Raw genomic sequence first — 21,913 nt, forward strand, 5'->3', positions numbered from 1 at the left:
TTGAACATAGTATGAAACTCTATCTCATAAAAGTCATTTCCCAAAGCCATCAAATTTGTGATACAAACACATATTGCAACTTTGTTGGGAAAGTTATCTTGTTATGTAGCTTACACTTTTGAAACAATGCAACATTCACACTTGTTGGAATCGAAGACACCCTACCTAAGAGAGAGGATGGGACATAATCAAGGCTATTGACAAGAGTATACAAGAAAATGATAGCAAGGCAAGATGAAATGATATATACCCATGTATTATGCAAACAGGTAACAAAGAAAGAGGCCAAGGACAACTTACCCACAATGGATGATTTGTAAATAATCATTCCATCTTTCTCACTCTTGTGGCATGTTGTAGAGAGTTGAACAACTAAGATCTCACCCGTTGTTGTGATCTAACTGATATTTCTTTCTTAGCCATTGAAACATCAACATATATATTTCATCTCTTAAGATGGAATCCTACAACTTGGACACATAAAGAGGTTTGACTATGTTAGGAGATGATTGTCCTTTTGCACAAGAGCTTGAACTTACTGACTGTAACATAAATAATATATGTTTTGTACATTTTTTAGATATGAAAAGAATATTGACAATAATTATGTGAATAGTAATTAGTACTTTTTATTAGTTTTTAGATATTATTTTTTTTCTCGTCTATGCCTTTGTATTTATCGTAGTTGTTCATGTAGAATTGAAATCCCTATCTAAGTGTTTGGAATTGGTCACATTGAAACTAGGATTCTGCCCAAATATATCCAATGAAGGGATTGCCCATATAGGGGCCCATTATTCATATGTAGATACCATTATTTAAGTGAGCTCGTGCATTTCTAGCAAAATTTTATTAGAAATGAAAATTTAAAATTTGTTTATCAAAATGATGTTTTCTGAAGATGTTTGTAGCTTAGTAATGGAAACTATGTCCAGATCTATAGGAGTTGGAGAGATTTGATTAGTATAAATTACGAATGGTTTCCCAAATTTCAAGAGTATTAATGTTTCATGCTACATACATGTGTTAGGAGTTGGAGAGATTTGATTAGTAAAAATTGCCATTGGTTTCACAAATTTCAAAAGTATTAATGTTTCCTACTACATACATGTGTTAACAATGGTCTGACATCTCTTCCTCAATTGCAAAAACTTCACTAGCTTGAAATTCAAGGTTGTTCTAAAATTTTCTTTGTTGTTTTTTCTACAATTTCTTTAGGATGTAAATGTATCTATGAATTAGATATAAAAAGGTGCTACGGTGTGGAGGATGTTGAAATATTGGTTGTATCCAAGTCCTGTCAAAATTTGCAAGAGTTGAGTCAGATTTAAATTTCAATTCATCCTCCCATGTATATCTGTTGAATGGAAGAAAACCTTTTAACATTGAAATCTTGTGGTATTTGTGCAGATGGATGTCTCATATTGTCCAATATTAGATGTTGGGTTGTTAGCCACTTAGCATTGGCAAGTCTTAGAAGCTTACATAACATAAAGCTAGTTTATTTAAGGAATGTAATGGGAAATGGTTTCATGCCTACAAAAGTTTGGAGAAACTTAAGCTTCTTCAATCCTTCATTTAGTTTACCACAAGTTCTAAATGAGATGTTGGTTGGGTGTAATATTCGATGGATGGAAAAGATTTTTGTAATATAATATGCTCTAAGTGTACATTTTCTTTTGTTCATAACAATTAGTTGCATGCCATTCATAGAATATTTAATTTATTAATAGAAGAAATTATAGGCAATCCTTTGGGAAAATAAAAAATTCCAATACATGACATGTTGGTAACTTGCCAAGAGTAAATTTACTCAATGCTCACAATTAAGTTCCTCTCATAAATCAGATTTGCTTTTCTAACTAGTCAATTTAAATTATGGACACAATACAAAGGAGCCAAATTGAGCATAACTTGTGTTTTCTCATTCTTCTCTTGAAAGAATGTTTCACAAGAATTCCACTTGACAGTGCCACGGAAGGCCATGTCTTAATCACACCATGGCCACCTGTGTTAATCTTGACTATTTAATAGTTCCATAATTCATAATTAAGAATTTATGCTAATTAATATGAATTTTCACTTCTGTATATTCTAGAATCACTTCATTTGCAAAATCACCTTTGCATTACTTAACTTATCTCTCAAAAAAATGGGAACTAAACGAATTCAACCCTTTAATTTATCATATATCAAGTTAGAGGGTCTAATCCAATGAGTTCCATGGTGCTTGAACTAAGTGTACACAATAACATTCAATCAAAATAGTTATTCGTTCCAATATAAACCCATAGGGAGAAATTTACTGCTCCTTTACAACATTCATCCTAGTTATAAGAAGAATTTTGGCGTAAATCACATATAGAAAGACCTTTGTCGACGTGTTTCGAACCAACTAGTGTGGTTCATCGTCAGGACAAGTTGAAGAAACAGTCTAGCATGTTAAATAGCCTAAGCAGAGACTCCAACGACTAACGGCTAATTTTTGACTCTAGGACCTAGGTCAAATTTTCATATATTAATTTAATATTATTATTATTAATTTTCATATATTAATTTAATATTATTATTATTATTATTTAACGCACATGTAGTGGATAAAATTTAAGTGTTGAAATAAAAACATAAATAACTCAATGGTAGTAACAGATATTAGAATTATATTGAAATATGCTATTTTACAATAAAGAGCTAGATGTTTGAGTACATGGAGGATGAGATTCAATATCCATATAACTTGCATAAACAGGGTATATGATTCACCTTACAGAGATCATACCAATAAATGAACTTATATATGAATTTTATATGTAGTGGTATGGTTACAAGAGCCATACATATAATCTAAGTAATATATGAGATATTCATATAATCCCTACCAGTCATACAATAACTTTCTAGCATAGTTGATGTCATACAATAACTTTCTAGCATAGTTGATGCCATTAGTAAAGGATATTGGAGTTTCTTCCAATGATCTAAATAATAAAAACTAAACATTTCATGTTGTTCAACTTTATTGATATATTCATGACTGATCATCTCTAATGGGTGTTCCTTGGACTGCGGATAACTTGAGACTATCAAGCAATGTATTCCCTTCCACTCAAAATAACATGGAAGAAGTCATTAACTTGTTTAGAGAGAGTATCTAACCCCTGCGAAAGCAATCATACAATTTGTTATAATTCCTGTATAATTCCACTTTCTCTGTATCCAACAATTCTAGCTCTTTCAAAACTCAAACTCGGGCATTGGAAAAACATCTCTTGATTTCACCATTAATCCCTTGCTGCAAACTCATGAATGTTATGTACCATGAAAATTGATTAGGAATATGCAATTCAATCAATGAGCCCAATGACTTCAGAAGCCACCACATTACAAAGAAATATGGTTGTTGCTTTCACACCATACATTGCTCTCATGAAAACACTACTTGTTGATGATGAATTTACCTTCCCAACGTGAAGGATTTTGCTCATACGCAATATTATCATAATGCAATTTTCAATCCTACTATTCCTTTGGGTGTGTGTACCATTTTTCCCCTTGGGGTCCATTTTTCCCTTCAACTCTGGGAGAGAACCTTTAACACAAAAGAGCTTGTCATCAGAGCAAACACCATCTGAAAAGTATAGCAAATGCAAAGCATAATGAAGTACAACAAATGCAAAGCATAATAAACTAGAAGCTAGAAGCTATGAAATTTAAAAACTTAATGCAAGACAAATGTATAAAATCTTTACAATGTCATCTAGGTATTCGTCCATCCATTTTTCATTCCATTATGTTGTAGGGAATTGGAGATATGTAATAAGAGTCTTGAGGTCCGTGTGTGTGGCAGATAAAACCCCATGGCTTGTTGCATCCACGACAGATTTATCAACATGTCCTTTAGAATCTTTGGCTTGAGTTGCTTTATTCTTCTTGTTAAGGAAATCTCATAAACATTGTAGATTGATCATACATACGATCGATTAGAAGCAACCATTCTGAAAGGATTTGCAAAACCTACATGCCACCCGAAGTATTAACTGGCAGATAAAACCCCATGGCTTGTTGCATCCACGAAAGGATTTGCAAAACCTACATGCCACCCGAAGTATTAACTGGCAGATAAAACCCCATGGCTTGTTGCATCCACGACAGATTTATCAACATGTCCTTTAGAATCTTTGGCTTGAGTTGCTTTATTCTTCTTGTTAAGGAAATCTCATAAACATTGTAGATTGATCATACATACGATCGATTAGAAGCAACCATTCTGAAAGGATTTGCAAAACCTACATGCCACCCGAAGTATTAACTGGTCGATGCCTGTGAAGTGAAAAGGACATCAACATTCTACTCCATTGATCACATGTGATACAAGGGATTATGTGCCATTGACATTCTACTCCATTGATCACATGTGATATGAGACATTCTACTCCATTGATCACATGTGATACGAGGGATTGTGTGCAAGATCAGATATAGGGATTGTGTGCAAGATCAGATATCTCTGTACTCCATTGATCACATGTGACCATTGATCACATGTGATATGAGGGATTGTGTGCAAGATTTCTACTCCATTGATCACATGTGATACAAGGGATTGGGATATGAGGGATCCATTGATCACATGTGACCATTGATCACATGTGATATGAGGGATTGTGTGCAAGATTTCTACTCCATTGATCACATGTGATACAAGGGATTGTGTGCAAGATTCCTACTCCATTGATCACATGTGATACGAGGGAAGATCTCTAGATATCTGTGTACAATACGGGCATTTAAATGGATTAATGCATAGAATCATCCATAGAACATAGTATTAACACTTAATTTACAACATAAAATTTAGAGAGGTTATTAAGTGGCAAAGTGTTGGCAATGAAAGCCAATAACAGAAAGGAACAATGGATTAATGCATAGAATCATCCATAGAACATAGTATTAACACTTCATTTACAACATAAAATTTAGAGAGGTTATTAGGTGGCAAAGGAAGTGTTGACAATGAAAGCCAATAACAGAAAGGAACCGCCTGCCAATAAGGAAGGAATCGACAGTTACGAGGAGTTCTGCATTAATAACAAGTAACGATTCCAAAATAAGATGATAGCAAGCATAAATCTTGAGAAACAATTTTGTTTGTACTTGCATTGATTGCAAAATAAGATGATAGCTAATAAAAGTGAAGAAAAATAAAATAAATTATTTTAAAAGATATATAATTTTTATTTTGTAAGATTAAGTTTAAGTAATGTTTTTAATTTTAAATCAAATAACAAACTAATAAATAGTCAATAAGATATAACTTTTACAATTTTATAAGACTATATTAATATTAATAAATCATATATATATATAATAAAAATTTAAATACAATATCTTTTAAATAATATATAATTTATTTAAAAATTGAAAATGGAGTTCGCTTTAATCAAAGCATGATTAGCACATTAACTATCAACTGGATGTTCTCTATAAATTTTTCCTGGAGCATCAACTAGTTCATCAATTTATGATTAGAACAACATACATTTACAATTACTATTAATATATTGTGATTTGCGATTGAAAATCCAAAAATAATTGATGAAATGAATTATATATCTCGAAAAAAAAAACAAATTTATAAATAACATTTAATATATTACCATCATTTAAAAACCAAAACATTCTTATTTACCAATTCTTGATTACCGTGGAGTCAAATTACATAAAGGATTTGAAATCAACCTTCAGCGAACCATTTGACTCATTTCGTATTCATAATAAAATAAATTTTAAGTTACTTAAATCTACTTAGCCTGTTCCATATATTTAGCCTACTGTTCTGGAGAAACAAATAAATTTTTAATATTTTCGATAATTACTTTGTTACGAGAAATATTTGAATCAACCGGCTTAGCCTCATGTTAAACTTTCTAAAACTGTTATCCAACTTCAAATTCATGGGACTTTGTGATAAGAAGATTGAAGACACAGGAATTTAAGAATAGCTCGTTAATAGAAAATAGACTCGAATATCCAAAAGAAACTGTGTCCAGTATTCACCAACAAGACGAGTAATTTTTCTAAGGCTTCTAATTAACCCAGGAAACTTCACAGGACAGTCAATTGGAACTCAGAGACGATAAAGATTTCAACTTACTGTATTTATTTCAACTTTATGAAAAATGAAAATACATTTATAAGCCACCAAGACTAGCTCGAACGATAACCTTCGATGTAACGAGAATTTACCTCGCCTCTACTATATTTCCAAAAAATTTTGTTTCAGTTAACCAGAGATTTCAATGGCTTTAACCTCAGGTTTCGGGTGAGCCTGTTTGGGGATGGTAACAGTAAGCACTCCATTTTCTATTGTCGCCTTCACCTCCTCCACCTTGGCATTTTGCGGCAAACGGAACCGCCGAAGAAATTTCCCGCGAGAACGCTCAATACGGTGCCACTTATCATTCTTTTCTTCTTCTTCTTTGTTGCGCTCGCCACTTATATGCAGAACACGGCCGTCTTCCACCTCAATCTTTACCTCCTCTTTCTTCAGACCTGTCAAGAAAGAAAAGTAAATACTACTCCCCAGCCACGCCCGCCCTCAGAAACAAAAGAAACATAAACTCTTTAAAAGACGTGATTGAATTAATACCTGGAAGATCGGCTTTGAAGATGTGAGCGTCGGAAGTTTCCTTCCAGTCAATCTGAGTGCTGGCTATGGCTGTCGCATCATCCCTTGCAGTGTGCCCACCGTCCCTGAAAAACGAAGAAGCCCCTCCTTCAAAAGGATCCCATAATTCCAGTGAGAAGGGATCGAAAACACTGGATCTCCCGCCAAAGATGCGAGGAACGAGAGACATGCTTACAGTGAATACCGACTCTACCGTAATCAAGAATCGGAAAATTTATAATGCGACTACCGGATCGCGCTGCGCTTGAACGGTTTCTTCTTTGTTGCGATCGATGAACGGACACCAGAGGAGCTTTTATAGCAGTAGCGGGAGTTTGGTATAACGTTTCAAGAAGGTCGTCTTTCTCAAACCTTCCAATGCCCGTCCACGCGGGATTGTTCTAATGGCTTCTATTGAAACGGTTACGGACTCGTATGTGCCTACAGTTTACGGGGGCATTTTAGGTTTATCTTTCAAGTGTCGGGGCATTAATAATTATCCCACGACATAGCATTAAATGTTTCATATCTCAAACATATGAAGAGACAGAGTAAGTTAACGTTGAGATAATGTTTCTTCATTTCAATGAACTTTCCGAATAATTATGGCAAGGAATTTAATGAACTGTGGAATTTTAATGGGTTATTGGCATCATAGTTTTTGATAATTTCAATCTTAATACGGAGCAGTAGATAGGGGAGAAATGTTTAAACGTTTAATGTTGTGCAGGGACCAGTGATTGATATAGTATTAGTCCCGCTAAACTACCAAATTGAGGCTTTTGCAACCAATATTTAAACAAAAATAAATAACATTAAGTGCAAATAAGTATTAATTTATGTCCAAAATTTCCCAAAACATTAACTAGGCCCACAACTGTTCATAAATAGTATCTTAATACTTAAAAGTGCAAACCATATTAACCCAACTAGAACATAGATAAAATCATAAATCCTTCCAAAATAGTTTATTCCAGAAGTACAAAGTAGCAATCATTTCAACCCCCACTCATCAGAACTGAAGCTATGTATCCCAAATAAATATCCATACCTGCACATAATAAAAGTGAATGTATGTCACCCATAACTGTTGTGTTTTTCAATATTTAAACCCCTTGTGTTCAATAAATGACATCCAACCCAATAACATTTAAACCCACTTTATTCAATAAATGACATCCAACCCAATAACTTCAATAAATGATACCCAACCCATTCTATTTCTCATTAAAACAAATCAAAGCACATGGATCAACAAATAACAAATTCCCAACCATTGAATCACATCAAATTAAATCCAAATCACAAATTCAAAATGAAGCCATTGCAATCCATGTCCATTCTTACCACTAATTAAATTCAAGTGCCAAAACTATAAAAGAAGTTCAATCGCTGCTGAAGTTGCATGTTATGCTTTCAGACTATTCACCAACCTTGGAGACAAAACATCACAGAACAATTCCCAATATATCCAGGTTAGTTATTTCAATTACAACACATTTTTCTTACAGTTCTCTTTTCATTTCTCATAGTTCTTACAGTTTCAGTTTCAATTCTTACAATTTCAGTCTCAATTCTTATAGTTCCATTTTCATGAAAATATATATTTTTTCTATTTTTCTATATTCTGAAAAATAATAGAATCTATGAGAAAATATTAAATCTTGTGTTGAATATTTGAATGAAATGTTATGTCTTCCTCAAAAAATTCTGAAGTGTTACAATTAGATTGAACTTGGTCAATTAATGTGCTCATCATTCCCTTCAATATGTTCTCAGGTTGGTTATGGTAACTCAAACCATTACTGTTGGTAGAGGCTAGAATATATGAAAACACCAAGATAAGCCTACAATACTGACACTAGCAATCCTGTATCAAATCTTGCAGGAGAAACTTCTACGCTAAGGCACTGAGTCATCCCTCGCACAAAAGATTTTATATAGACTCTAGGAAACTAAGGTATCTAACGAAAGTCTTTTCCTCATGTATATTCGCACTCCTTCAATCTATGTCTTCGAACAACTCATCTTTGCAAGCCATTTCTCAGTCAATTGAAAATCATATATCCCCATCACATATTTACAATAATCGACAATACCCATAGGACCTCTATCATCCACTTATGCACTAAAAGCATCCTCATTAGAAGAAGCATTCAAACCTCTCACTCTGACATCACACTGTTGGTGAAGACACTTAGTTGCCATAACTGAATCTTATGGATAGAAGCTCCCTTGGGAAATACAGGCTCTATTGAAAGCGAGATCGAGAGCTAGTCACTATTACACCCATTAATGAGGATCCAATATAAAATCCAGACGTTGAAGCATTAGAAACATGTTGTTAATCAAAACACTCTTATAACTGGCAATTAGAACTTCCTTGTAAACAAACCTAGTACAGCTAGAGACCCGAGAAAATTGATTCAATTACATGGCAGGCATGTTACAATGTTCTTACCTTTCTACCTTACTGATAGCATTTGGTGATCCAGGTGGGTATTGGTGGCCACCCACCAATTCCACTTGGACCCCCACCATTGTTTCTTTCAGCTTTTCAGTTTCCTTAATTGTAGCACAATTTATTATTTTTAGCAGTTTTCTAGGTCCTTAACTTCCAGAGCCGTTTTGAGGCCTTAAATGACATTTTTTTGGAAAACTGGGAGCAACATGGGTCGATGGACCGATGTTGTTCTTTCGAAAGTTGTAGTTCTTGGATAGATCTTTCTAACAAGATATTGTATGCATAAAACAAATATCGTATGCCAAAGTTACGACCCCGGGAAGTTGATGTACAAATTTACCCAAACGGGGCCCATAGTTTGGTGTTTCATCTTCTAGGGTTAGGTTTTTGGATGTTTAGGGTTTTCCCATGTTTCTCAATGATAAATAGGCCTTCGAGCCTCATTGTAACACAGTTGAGAGGCATGTAGCCACCACCTCTTCTCAGAGATCAGCTACCATCACTCTAGTCGGTTTATTTCCATTACTGTTTGTAAGCATATTTTAGTATTTTACATTGATGAAATGAAGTATTATTTCTACTGCATCTCTGCGTTTATGGTTATCTCTGTAATTTATTGTGTTCCTGTTTAAATCTGGATCATTTGAGGACTCACTAAAACTCCACATTATTTTCATAAAAAAGCTCAAGAATGCCCCTAAATGAATAGGAACAACCCGTAAGGGATTGATAAAAAAATAGCCTAATCTTCTGAAAAGAAGTCTTGCTTTGGCTTCATTTCTTCAAAAATCATAAGCATTCCTAGGACCAAGCTCCTTGAGACATTAAATCAAATACTGGGCATGAAAGCCGAAATCCTAATCAAGGAGAAGTCCTACTTTGGCTTCATTTCTTCAAAAATCATAAGCATTCCTAGGACCAAGCTCCTTGAGACATTAAATCAAATGTGGGGCATGAAAGTCGAAATCCTAATCAAGGAGAAGTCCTGCTTTGGCTTCATTTCTTCAAAAATCATAAGCATTCCCAGGACCAAGCTCCTTGAGACATTAAATCAAATGTTGAGCATGAAAGTCGAAATCCTAATCAAGGAGAAGTCCTCCTTTGGCTTCATTTCTTCAAAAATCATAAGCATTCCTAGGACGAAGCTCCTTAAGACATTAAATCAAATGATGTGCATGAAAGCCGAAATCCTAGTCAAGGAGTTCGTAACATAAAAGAGTCTCTCTGTGTATTTTGTGAACCAGCAAAGAGTCTTCTTGAAGATCGAAGAACAGACCTAGAAGGCATTATGAAAGTCAACTTGGTGAGACAACGAGGGTCGTGAATGAATTCAATTGCGATAACAAATAGGAGTCTAAACAAATTAATTCAAACAACAGTAACTACCAGATCTTCTCATGGTATTTTAAGTGTAAAGACAAGTTCTCAAAACAAAAAAATGATATTTTAAGTAGTAAAACCGAACAAGAGGCGCTATTGGGAAATGCATAACAAAACCAATTAAATCATTTAAATAAAATTTCTTGAAGGTAATTGGAATGTGGATAACTTGAATATCCTTCAATTGGAAGGAGTTGTCAAAACGATCCTTTGAATCCATGGACTCTGCTATCCTAGAAACTACTTGCTCCTCTTGTCTTGTCAACCCAAAGCTTGGTCAGATTGAAAATTTTTGTGACACACAGGACATTTGTGCACCCTAACTTCTTAATCTCAGGGCAGAAAATCTGCATTTAAGTCTCAATAGAAGGCCTATAGAAAGAGAAATGCACTGCTTCTTTTTAACCCTCAGCATTCTGGTTGTTAGTGTTTAGTATGGAGTCAGATTTGAACTTTTGGTGGAGGTTTGTTGTAATTTATGAACTGGGTATCAAACACCTTAAGCATCTAGATCTCTTACCCTTCGTGGCAGAATAAATGATGGTGATTAAATGTGAAGGCTCCATGTCTGGAGACCAAAATTCGAACAGAGAATCTCCTCCTGCAACAAATAGGGAAGTTGCCATGCTTACTGTCACTGCAACTACACTTGAGCTTTAGGTGGATAGATGGGTGACACTGGAAGCATAGATAAATAGGTAGTAGCGTAAGGTTAATCCTGTGCCAAAGTTTATGGGAATTGCAGAGGCTTTTGTTAGAAATATTAGATAAGCATTCCACTCTTTGACAGAGACTTTGTGAAGCTTAACGCAGAGAGTTCCTGAATTTGCAGAGAGAAATAGGTTCTTCAAATCCATGCCCTACCTAAAGATTTGCATGACCCTGGAAATCCGATATCTGAGTCATTACCTCGCATGAGTAGTTGCCATTTACCATTGCCAGGGTTTCCGTCAACCAACCAGCTGTACATACAGACCAGGTTGGAGACGAAATTTTGTAAGGCAACCCCTCCATCAAAGAAATGCATTCAGCGTACCGATGCCTTTTGGTGGAGATTACACAAGAGTTGACCAGTGCTGGTTGAATATTTACAGAGAGATGTCCATTGTGCATGCTTGTCATAAGATGCAGTTATAGGGTGATTGTGTTTGCTAAATGCCCCACACATCCTATGTTGTCCTTTGTGAGAGGGCTACTGTCTTTAATTTATTTTCTATTATTGAATCTTGATTATATAACCTAACATTTAACCGTAATTTACTATCATGGTATTTTAAGTGTAAAGACAAGTTATAAATACAGTCATGGTATTTTAAGTGTAAAGACAAGCTATCAAAACAACAATCACTGATAATTTTGAAGACATACAACAAAATGATTTTGTATATTTGATTTTTTAAGGATACTAACATACATGTTGATAATTTCCTGTAATAAAGCATAAGTATTTTTGCCTTGTATGAAAGCATAATTTACAAATATTCTTATCTAAATGCATGCAATAATTCTACAAGTTGTTGCATCTATGGAAAAAGTTAGTTATGTTTCTCGTACAAGGAGAAGTGGCAGGAGAGTGACAAAGGCTACGAAATTGCGATTCCCATCGTCAGATGAGGATAGGACAAGTGATGTCAAAGTCAACAATGCCCCAAGGAAAGTTGTTGAGGATGACCACACAACTGAATTTGATGTTCTCATAGCATCACCCATAGAATCACCATCAACAACAGTCCAAGGGGAAAGTTCAACTAAAAAGATCATCGCTATAAGAGGATGGGAAAAAGAAGAAATTTTAGTTGCAATTGACAACATAGAGTTTAATGGATACTCAGTTCGAGCATCTGCAAAAAAACATGGTATTCCTCCCTCATCAATACATTATTGGATAAATGGACTGACTCATACAAAACATAGAGGGCCTCTTACAGTTATCACTGATGAGGAGGAGGTTGAGGTGGTTGAGTGGTGTAAAGAGATGGACAATTGGGACATGGGCTAGAGTTGATACAACTCAAATCCACAGTTGCTCAAATCTGTCAAGGGAGGAAAAACCCATTCAAAGATGGGTTTCCTAGTAAATCATAGTGGTTTGGGTTTTAAAAAAGGCATCCAGACCTTGTTGTGTACTGTTGAGGGCCTTGATAGAGACAGAGCATTAAATTTGCGCCCCACAGTTGTGCAGAAGTTCTATGACACACTTTCTAGTGCTTACAATAAACATTCTTAAGGAGTAGACCATATATGGAACTGTGATGAAATAGGTTTACAGGCAAGGAGGAATTGTGGCATGTGGGTAATTTCCAAGAGAGGGAGTTGAAATGTGCCAAATATTTTGCCTAAGAGTAGGGAGTGGATAACTATTTTATGTTGTGTCAATGTAATTGGTACTTCAATCCCAGGATTTTATCTATTCAAAGGTAAAAATCAACTGAAAAACTATATACAGAACTATGAACCAGGTGCATGCATGGTTGCACATCCCCATGCATGGATGACTACATAACTGTTTTTAAGTTGGATTTTTCACTTTGTTGCATCAGTACCAGGTGGCGTCTCACCTAATAACAGACACCTATTGATATTAGATGGCCATGGGAGCCACATGGTTGTACAAACAATTGAGGAAGAAAAAAATTTAGGCGTCGACCTATTGACATTTCCCGCTCATACCAATCACAGACTACAACCCCTTGATGTTAGTTTGTTTGGCCCTTTCAAGAACTATTTCAGGTTGGAGCGTGCTGCATGGATGGCAAAGAACCCAGGGGTTGAAGTGAAAAGGTTCAAGCTAGCAAAGCTTGCAAGTAAAGCTTTTAAAAGGGCTCTGACACCATCAAATATCAAGCCTAGCTTTAGGAGGACAAGAAATCTGGCCACTAAATTATGATGCTATTATGCATGATACTGGTTGTAGCTAGGCGTTTCATGTGGATGGTTAGGAAGAAGAAAATGCCTAAACAGGTGTTGAAGCGCAAGAAGTAGATGACCAAGATGATGTGGTTGCAGCTGGTAATATGATTTCCCTCTCTCAATGACACTTATATGATGAAGATGATGAAATTGTATGTGAAACATAGTATAATCATGAACAAATTCGTAGTAACATGGAGATCGTTCCACCAACTCAAGAACATGAAACTCCTATTGTTGATATTGTTAATGACATTGTTGAACATGCAGTTGACAATGACCAATTGACATTGCCAAGCCAAGTAAACCCACTGTCATGGCTAGCAGAAGCAATGATTAATATGAATGAACATAGTGTCTCAACAACCAATGAACAAAGCATGAACATGCCCTCACAACCAGCATAATTGAATAGTGAAATTGTTCATTTTTTTGTGGACAACAGATCAATGGAAGAAGATGAAGCACATAATGAGGCATCAAATGAAGATAATGATATAGTTCAATCAGTTGTCTCAGATACTGAAAGGGAAGTACCAAGCAATGACATGTAGGTGGGAGGGGTGGAGAAGATACTTGGCTAGTTCCTAAAGCTACCAGTAGAGAGAGTATCAATGAAAAAAAAGCAAGGTACACCAGGTACTCTTTGTTTGGGCCGAAGTTCACAGTTACTCACCTTAGAAGACTATATAAACCTGTTAGTTGAGTCTAAAAAAAATAAATTTGAAATGCAAGAATTAAAACATAAAAAGAAGGATCTAGTCAAGCAGAAGAAGGCAGCAAGGATTGTTGCAGCACAACGTCGAGAAGATGAAAGGCTTGAAAGAGATAAAACAAGGCAAGTTAAGGACCAACAAAAAAAATGGCAAGACAGGAAAAGGAATCAAGAAAGACACAACAAATGCTTGAAAAGGAACAAGAGATGATCAATATGGTTGACAACGATTCAAGCATAGTTGATGAAACCAAGATTATTTCAAACTCATTGGACCATATTGCAGATAATACACCATTGTTCCAAGACCTCATAAACATTCAAGTGCTTCACTATCAAACTGAGGGTTTAGCCACTTTCCTTATTCCTACCAGAGGAGGTGTCAATTCTATGTATGCTCATTACACACCTCCACTTAATGCAGGGGTTAGTAGTGCAAATGTGAGTTATGGGTACTCAATTCCTCCATGATTAGAAGGTGCAAATTGGACTCAATCATATGGCAACAATCAACCATTTCCTAATCAACCCTTTTTAGGTAGGCACCCCTACTTGGCTCAAAAAGGTAACTCGGGGAGTTTTGGCACTCAAGATTCTCAGGGCCATAAAGAATAGGGGTGTCATATGCTTTTGGTTGTAACCACATTATGATGTGGATTTTAGATGGATTACATCTTTTTCTTGTCATAGAAAGATTTTGGCTTACAACCTAGGTTGTTTTATTTCATACTGTTTGCGGCATTGTAACCAAAATCCATTTTAGAAGGAACATCTATAGTCTATTATAATGTAGAAATCTTACCTGAGAATGCAAATGGGATTTTTTGTTATGCATCTACACACCAAATGATTCACAAAACATTTATAACGGAGTTGTAAATATGATGACAAACGAGTGAATAATCAAATCTTGAACAAGTCACTTATTTTAATATGAAAATTCCATAAAACAGTGAACCATATTTCTATGAGCATCAGTTTACCTTTTTAAATCAATGCACTTCCAACAAAAACACAATACAAATGGGCAATGCACTCTGGGCATTGAATTTCCCTTATAAACCAACATTCAATACATCAAAAAATATGGAGACAGTGCAATAAAGAAGCTCCTCAAGATGACAATTTACAAGGGGACAACTTAGATCCATCTGATATCAACTCAATAAGACACCAGACTAAATCTCACCAGAACCAAAACCATTTCCAAAATGACATAAAATCCATATTTCTCCACAAACCAGATGCCACAAAGGAATGAAACAACAATACACAAGTGAAACCTCTGAATGTGAAATCTTTGCAATGTGAAATCTCTGCATATTATCATAGACTCACACCTTGTAACAATGTATTATACCTAGCGCTACAATTACATATAACATCATTCCCAACCATAAACAAACAATGACAACATTTTTAGTTTACATTTCATGAGATTGTAGCAATACTTCATGATGAAACAACACATAATGCACATAATACCTATAATTAAAACATAATACAAATGGGTAATGCACTCTCAACATTGAATTTCCCTTATAACCCAATTTACTTCGAATCCAAACACAATGCAAAGTTGCTCTTACAAATCAATTTCCCTCCAATCCCGCCAACTATGGACGTTGAATGACTCTTATAAATGAATATACAATGCAAATGGGTTGGTATGCCAGCCCACTATGAGCATCAATTTACCTTTTTAAATAAATTCACTGCCAATTAAAACACAATACAAATGGGCAATGCACTCCAGGCATTGAATTTCCCTTATAAATCAACATTCAATACATCAACAAATATGGCAACAGTGCAATAAAGAAGCTCCTCAAGATGACAATTTACAAGAGGACAACTTAGATCCATCTGATATCAACTCAATAAGACACCAGACTAAATCTCACCAGAACCAAAACCATTTCCAAAATGACATAAAATCCAGATTTCTCCACAAACCAGATGCCACAAAGGAATGAAACAACAATACACAAGTGAAACCTCTGAATGTGAAATCTCTGCAATGTGAAATCTCTGCATATTATCACAGACTCACACCTTGTAACAATGTATTATGCCTAGCGCTACAATTACATATAACATCATGCCCAACCATAAACAAACAATGACAACATTTTTAGTTTACATTTCATGAGATTGTAGCAATACTTCATGATGAAAAAACACATAATGCACATAATACCTATAATTAAAAAATAATACAAATGGGTAATGCAGTCTCGACATTGAATTTCCCTTATAACCCAATTTACTTCGAATCCAAACACAATGCAAAGTTTCTCTTACAAATCAATTTACCTCCAATTCTGCCAACTATGGACATTGAATGACTCTTATAAATGAATATACAATGCAGATGGGCTGGCAGGCCAGCCCACTATGAGCATTAGTTTACCTTTTTAAATCAATGCACTTCCAACAAAAACACAATACAAATGGGCAATGCACTCCGGGCATTGAATTTCCCTTATAAACCAACATTTAATACATCAACAAATATGGAGACAGTGCAATAAAGAAGCTCCTCAAGATGACAATTTACAAAAGGACAACTTAGATCCATTTGATATCAACTCAATAAGACACCAGACTAAATCTGACCAGAACCAAAACCATTTCCAAAATGACATAAAATCTAGATTTCTCCACAAACCAGATGCCACAAAGGAATGAAACAACAATACACAAGTGAAACCTCTGAATGTGTAATGAGAATTTGGATTTGCAATAGAAATTTCATCAACAAGCAAACACAATCATATTCCTCGTGGATGAACTCTAGTCTCTCAAAGCTAAGGCCAATTGTCAAGATGATGAAATTGATGCTTTGCGTAGGCAACTAACTAAGTTACAAAGGTAGATGGAGGCAAATGAATATCAAAGTTCTACAACTAATGCACCAAGAAAACCTCTCATAAATATATTGATTGATTAACTAAGTTACAAATGCAGATGGAAGCAAATGAATATTAGAGTTCTACAACTAATGCACCTAGCCAACCTCTCAGAAATCTATTGATTGATCTAAATCAGCATACAACAATCACTGATATTATTTCATTGAACGAAAAGACAATTTTCCCCTAAATTAAACAAGCACAAACAAAATCAATCTCCATAAATTATGACCTAACAACATTAACATGACACTTGAAAAAACTATAAGATCTCTCCAATTATGACCTAACAAAAAATCTCTCCAAGAAATTGACTTAACAACAGAACTATAAGATCTCTCCAATTATGATGAAATTGATGCTTTGCGTAGGCAATTAACTAAGTTACAAATGCAGATGGAAGAAAATGAATATTAGAGTTCTACAACTAATGCACCCAGCCAACCTCTGAGAAATATATTAATTGATTAACTAAGTTACAAATGCATATGGAAGCAAATGAATATCATAGTTCTACAACTAAACCCAACCAACCTCTCAGAAATCTATTGATTGATCTAAATCGGAATAAAACAATCAGTGATATTATTTAATTGAACGAAAAGACAATTTTCCCCTAAATTCAAACAAACATAAACAAAATCACTCTCCATAAATTATGACCTAACAACATTAACACGACACTTGAAAAAAATATAAGATCTCTCCAATTATGACCTAACAATAGATCTCTCCAAGAAATTGACCTAACAATAGATCTATAAGATCTCTCCAATTATGATGAAATTGATGCTTTGCATAGGCAATTAACTAAGTTACAAATGCAGATGGAAGCAAATGAATATCAGAGTTCTACAACTAATGCACCCAGCCAACCTCTGAGAAATCTATTGATTGATTAACTAAGTTACAAATGCAGATGGAAGCAAATGAATATCAGAGTTCTACAACTAATGCACCCAACCAACCTCTCAGAAATATATTGATTGATCTAAATTGGCATACAACAATCACTCATATTATTTCATTGAATGAAAAGACAATTTTCCCCTAAATTCAAATAAACACAAACAAAATCACTCTCAATAAATTATGATCTAACAACATTAACACGACACTTGAAAAAACTATAAGATCTCTCTAATTATGACCTAACAAAAGACCTCTCCAAGAAATTGACCTAACAACAGATCTATAAGATCTCTCCAATTATGATGAAATTGATGCTTTTCGTAGGCAATTAACTAAGTTACAAATGCAGATGGAAGCAAATGAATATCAAAGTTCTATAACTAATGCACCCAACCAACCTCTTAGAAATATATTGATTGATCTAAATCTGCATACAACAATCACTGATATTATTTCATTGAACAAAAAGACAATTTTCCCCTAAATTCAAACAAACACAAACAAAATCACTCTCCATAAATTATGACCTAACAACATTAACACGACACTTGAAAAACCTATAAAGATATTAAATGAGAAAACACATTTTTTCCATAAATAATTTTGTTGATATTGTGACAACAAATGTTAGCAGAGAGAACAGGGAACAAGAAATGACAATGACTGATATTGTTGTATTTTAAAGACTAGAGTTAAGGTGCACTAATGGGCCAATGAAGAAAATAAACATATGGCTAAGCATGGGCACCAAGCCGTGCAGGAAAAATATGCCCCAACATCCTTGGAAAACACTCTCAGTACGTTGAAAACCAGTTTGAATCGCCTCAAAGGCTTTTCCTCCATCACGGGGATTTCATTACCAACAGAAGATTCAATGAAAGTATTTGCTGAAAACTTACATTTAAGCGGTCACTCAAATCTGTCTTTGAACTATTCACAGAACCAAATGCAATGCTTGGCATAGACGATAGCTCAATGCTATGAAGATCAACTGGACAGGAGCATGCAAGGAGCTAAACCCCACTAATAAACCCTAAACTTACCTAAATTCAACCACACAAGGGTTTTATAGTTCAAATTTCATGGGAAATTGTGCTAAACTCTACAGAAAATGGAAATTGTGCTAAAACTACAAAACCCTAAACCTGCAAAACCCTCCAATGCAATGGGAGACTGACTGAATGCAAAGCGACTGAAACTCCAAGAGCAAAAATAACAAAAATCCCAACAGCAAGTTCAAGTGTTGAAAAACACAGAAGTTCAGGTGTTGAAAAACACAGTGGCAGTGGCTGGTAGGAAAATCCTACCAGATAGACGCAGAAGCCATGTCCAAGCGTCCTCCATGTCCAAACGTCCTCCAAACCTTGCCAGACCTGCAACCAAACTTGTAAAACATGAAAAAATTAGCAAATTAGCCAATGGAAAAAATATACAAACACAATTCGAAAAAAAAACCATAAAAACCTATAAATTTACCTTCGACCTCGAACTGGCTAGAATTTGGTACTGGCTCCTTCCCAAACAATAGGTCGCGCAAATGAAACAATGACCAAGGTATCTGTAAACCCTTGGCGGTCCAGAACGAACAACAACAACGACATTTGTAAACCCCCAACCCCGCAGAGTGTTTAAAAACAACAGCAGAGTTAAACCCCCCTCGAAACAGGTGACACAACAAAACCCTAAACCCTGAACAACACTAGCAGGTGGAATGAAACAACCACAGCAAAAACCTGGTTCCATTTAGGAACGCATGCAAGCAAGCTAGCCGGGTTAGCAGGTTAAGAATGGCGGACAAGGCACACAGGTAATGGAGCCATCCCGTGCCATCGTCGGCGGAGCGCTTCGCCCACACATTGGACCCGAACAAAACAACACAGAGCAGAACACACATCGCAGCAAACAGGCGGAAACAAACCCTAAAACATGTTTAACTGTGGATTTTAACTGCGGCCACCCACCACAACATGTGGCAGGCTCCTTTGGGCAGGTTTCGTACACCGGGGAAAGCTGTCCACATGCCCAATGTTGAGGTGGAGGGGAGGGCGCACAGGTAATGGTGTCCCTCCCCTATTGGGAAATTTTAGGGGCGAAATTTTTCTAAGGGGCTACTTTTTTGGACATTTGATGAAAAAAATATTTGTTTATTTGGTTAAAAATTCACTTATTTTTTTACATATATATGATTAAGTGGATAATATTCGCCAAAATTTTACTAATTTTAATAGTAAATTAATTAATTAATTTATTGAATATTCGCTTCCATTCTTAATGTATGATTTTTCAAACAAAAAATTGGCCTATTTTTTACATATATATGACTAAGTGGGTAATATTCACCAAAATTTAACCAATTTTAATAGTAAATTATATGTTTTTTATTGAATATTTTCCTACATTCTATATGAAGGATTTTTCAACCCATAATACTCACTTATAAAACTATAAATAGTAATAATATTTGAATCCTTAAAAAATACCTTGATGGATTATGGGCATCATAAGTTTTGATCATTTCAATTATAATATGGAGTTGTTTTAATGAGAATGGGTTTATAAATTTATTTAAAATCGGGTTTTAAATAATTTGTCAATTTTCATGATTTATGTTTTGAAGGTAAACTTTTATGTAATATGTGATTTCTATTGTTTTATTTTTCTATTTAATTAAGAATCTATGTACGCATTGCATTATTATGTAAGATTTAGAATTTACATTTGGTACAAGAGAACTTATTGGCTTCAAGGGGGCACTTTTGTGGTTAAGGGTTTTATTATCTTGGGTTTTTGATAAACCTTGTTACAATTGGAGCTGTGTATTGACAATTCTTGTGCTAGAAAAGAATGACAAACAATTCGATATAGAGATTGAAAAAATTAATGGCAAAGTTTTGAACAATAAGAGCTTGAGATAAAAAATAAATAATTTGGTTGACAAAGGTCAATGGTTGTTGTGGGTCCAAGGAATGCACCTGTTGGAATGTCAATAGAAGATTGGACAAAGTTGGATTGTAAGGCAAAGAGTACAATCCAATTGTGTCTCTCAAATTCAGTGTTACTAATTTTCTTAGGAAAATTTACAACCAAGGCATTAAGGAATAAGTAATGGGATTTGTATCACTTTTAGTCTTTAGTAAACAATTTTTTCTTAGAAAGGAAGTTGTACGACCTAAGGATGAAGACTTGGGGATGGAGCATCTTAAGGTAGGTGCTTCAGAAAGTTTTTGTTTTAATGAATCAAAAGCTAATTGACATGAATAATCCCAATAAAATTCACAATCTTTAGTAAGCAAATTGAAAAGTGGCACAACTATTTTTGTGACTTTTTTTTATAATTTTATAATACCCTATAAATCCAAGGAAACTTCTTACATCCTTTTGAAATTTGGGTATCGAAATTTTGGTAATGGCTCAATCTTTGTTGAGTCAACTTTAATTCTGAGACCTAAAATGTGATGCCCAAGAAAATACCTTCATTAAACATCATAACAGATTTTTAATTACTCAAAGAAAGGTTAGTTTCTTAACATTTAATAAGGACATTTTCAAGTTCCTCTAATTTTCCTTCAAAACAATTTCCATGTGCTATAAAATCGTCCATATATCCTCAACACAATCACGAATCAAGTCAAGGAAAATACCTAGTACATCTCTTTGGAATGTAATGGAGGCATTACATAATCCAAAAGGTAGTTCTCTATAAGAATATGTTTCACTATGACATGTGAATATAATATTATCTTGATCCTCTAGTGGTATTTCAATTTGATTATAACCATTGAAACCATTAAAAAAAGAAAAATACTTTTTCCCTGCTAATGTGTCTAAAACTTGATCAATAAGAGGAAGTGGAAAATGACTTTTTAAATTAGCTTTATTTAATTCCCTATAATATATGTAGACTTTCCACTCACCATTCTTTTTTGGCACAATAACCAATGGTGAAACCC

At 34.8% G+C, this 21,913-nt stretch overlaps 1 protein-coding gene and 1 pseudogene across 1 annotated transcript; one reads left to right on the forward strand and one right to left on the reverse strand.

The window, feature by feature from the left end:
• The first annotated feature begins 456 nt into the window (after positions 1-456).
• On the forward strand, positions 457-1,655 carry LOC149241400 (uncharacterized; annotated as a pseudogene).
• A 4,562-nt stretch (positions 1,656-6,217) lies between these two features.
• On the reverse strand, positions 6,218-6,937 carry LOC149241401 (17.3 kDa class I heat shock protein-like). The gene is made up of 2 exons (XM_089367516.1): positions 6,650-6,937; positions 6,218-6,552 (listed from the first exon to the last, which is right to left on the reverse strand). Exons 1-2 carry the CDS (start codon positions 6,855-6,857, stop codon positions 6,284-6,286), a joined length of 477 nt encoding a protein of 158 aa, XP_089223642.1. The 5' UTR covers positions 6,858-6,937; the 3' UTR covers positions 6,218-6,283.
• Between the last annotated feature and the right edge of the window lie 14,976 nt (positions 6,938-21,913).

This window comes from Pinus tabuliformis, chromosome 8 (assembly GCF_031772625.1).
Source record: "Pinus tabuliformis cultivar Carrire ecotype Pingquan chromosome 8, CPIR1, whole genome shotgun sequence".
Taxonomy (NCBI): Eukaryota; Viridiplantae; Streptophyta; class Pinopsida; order Pinales; family Pinaceae; genus Pinus; species Pinus tabuliformis.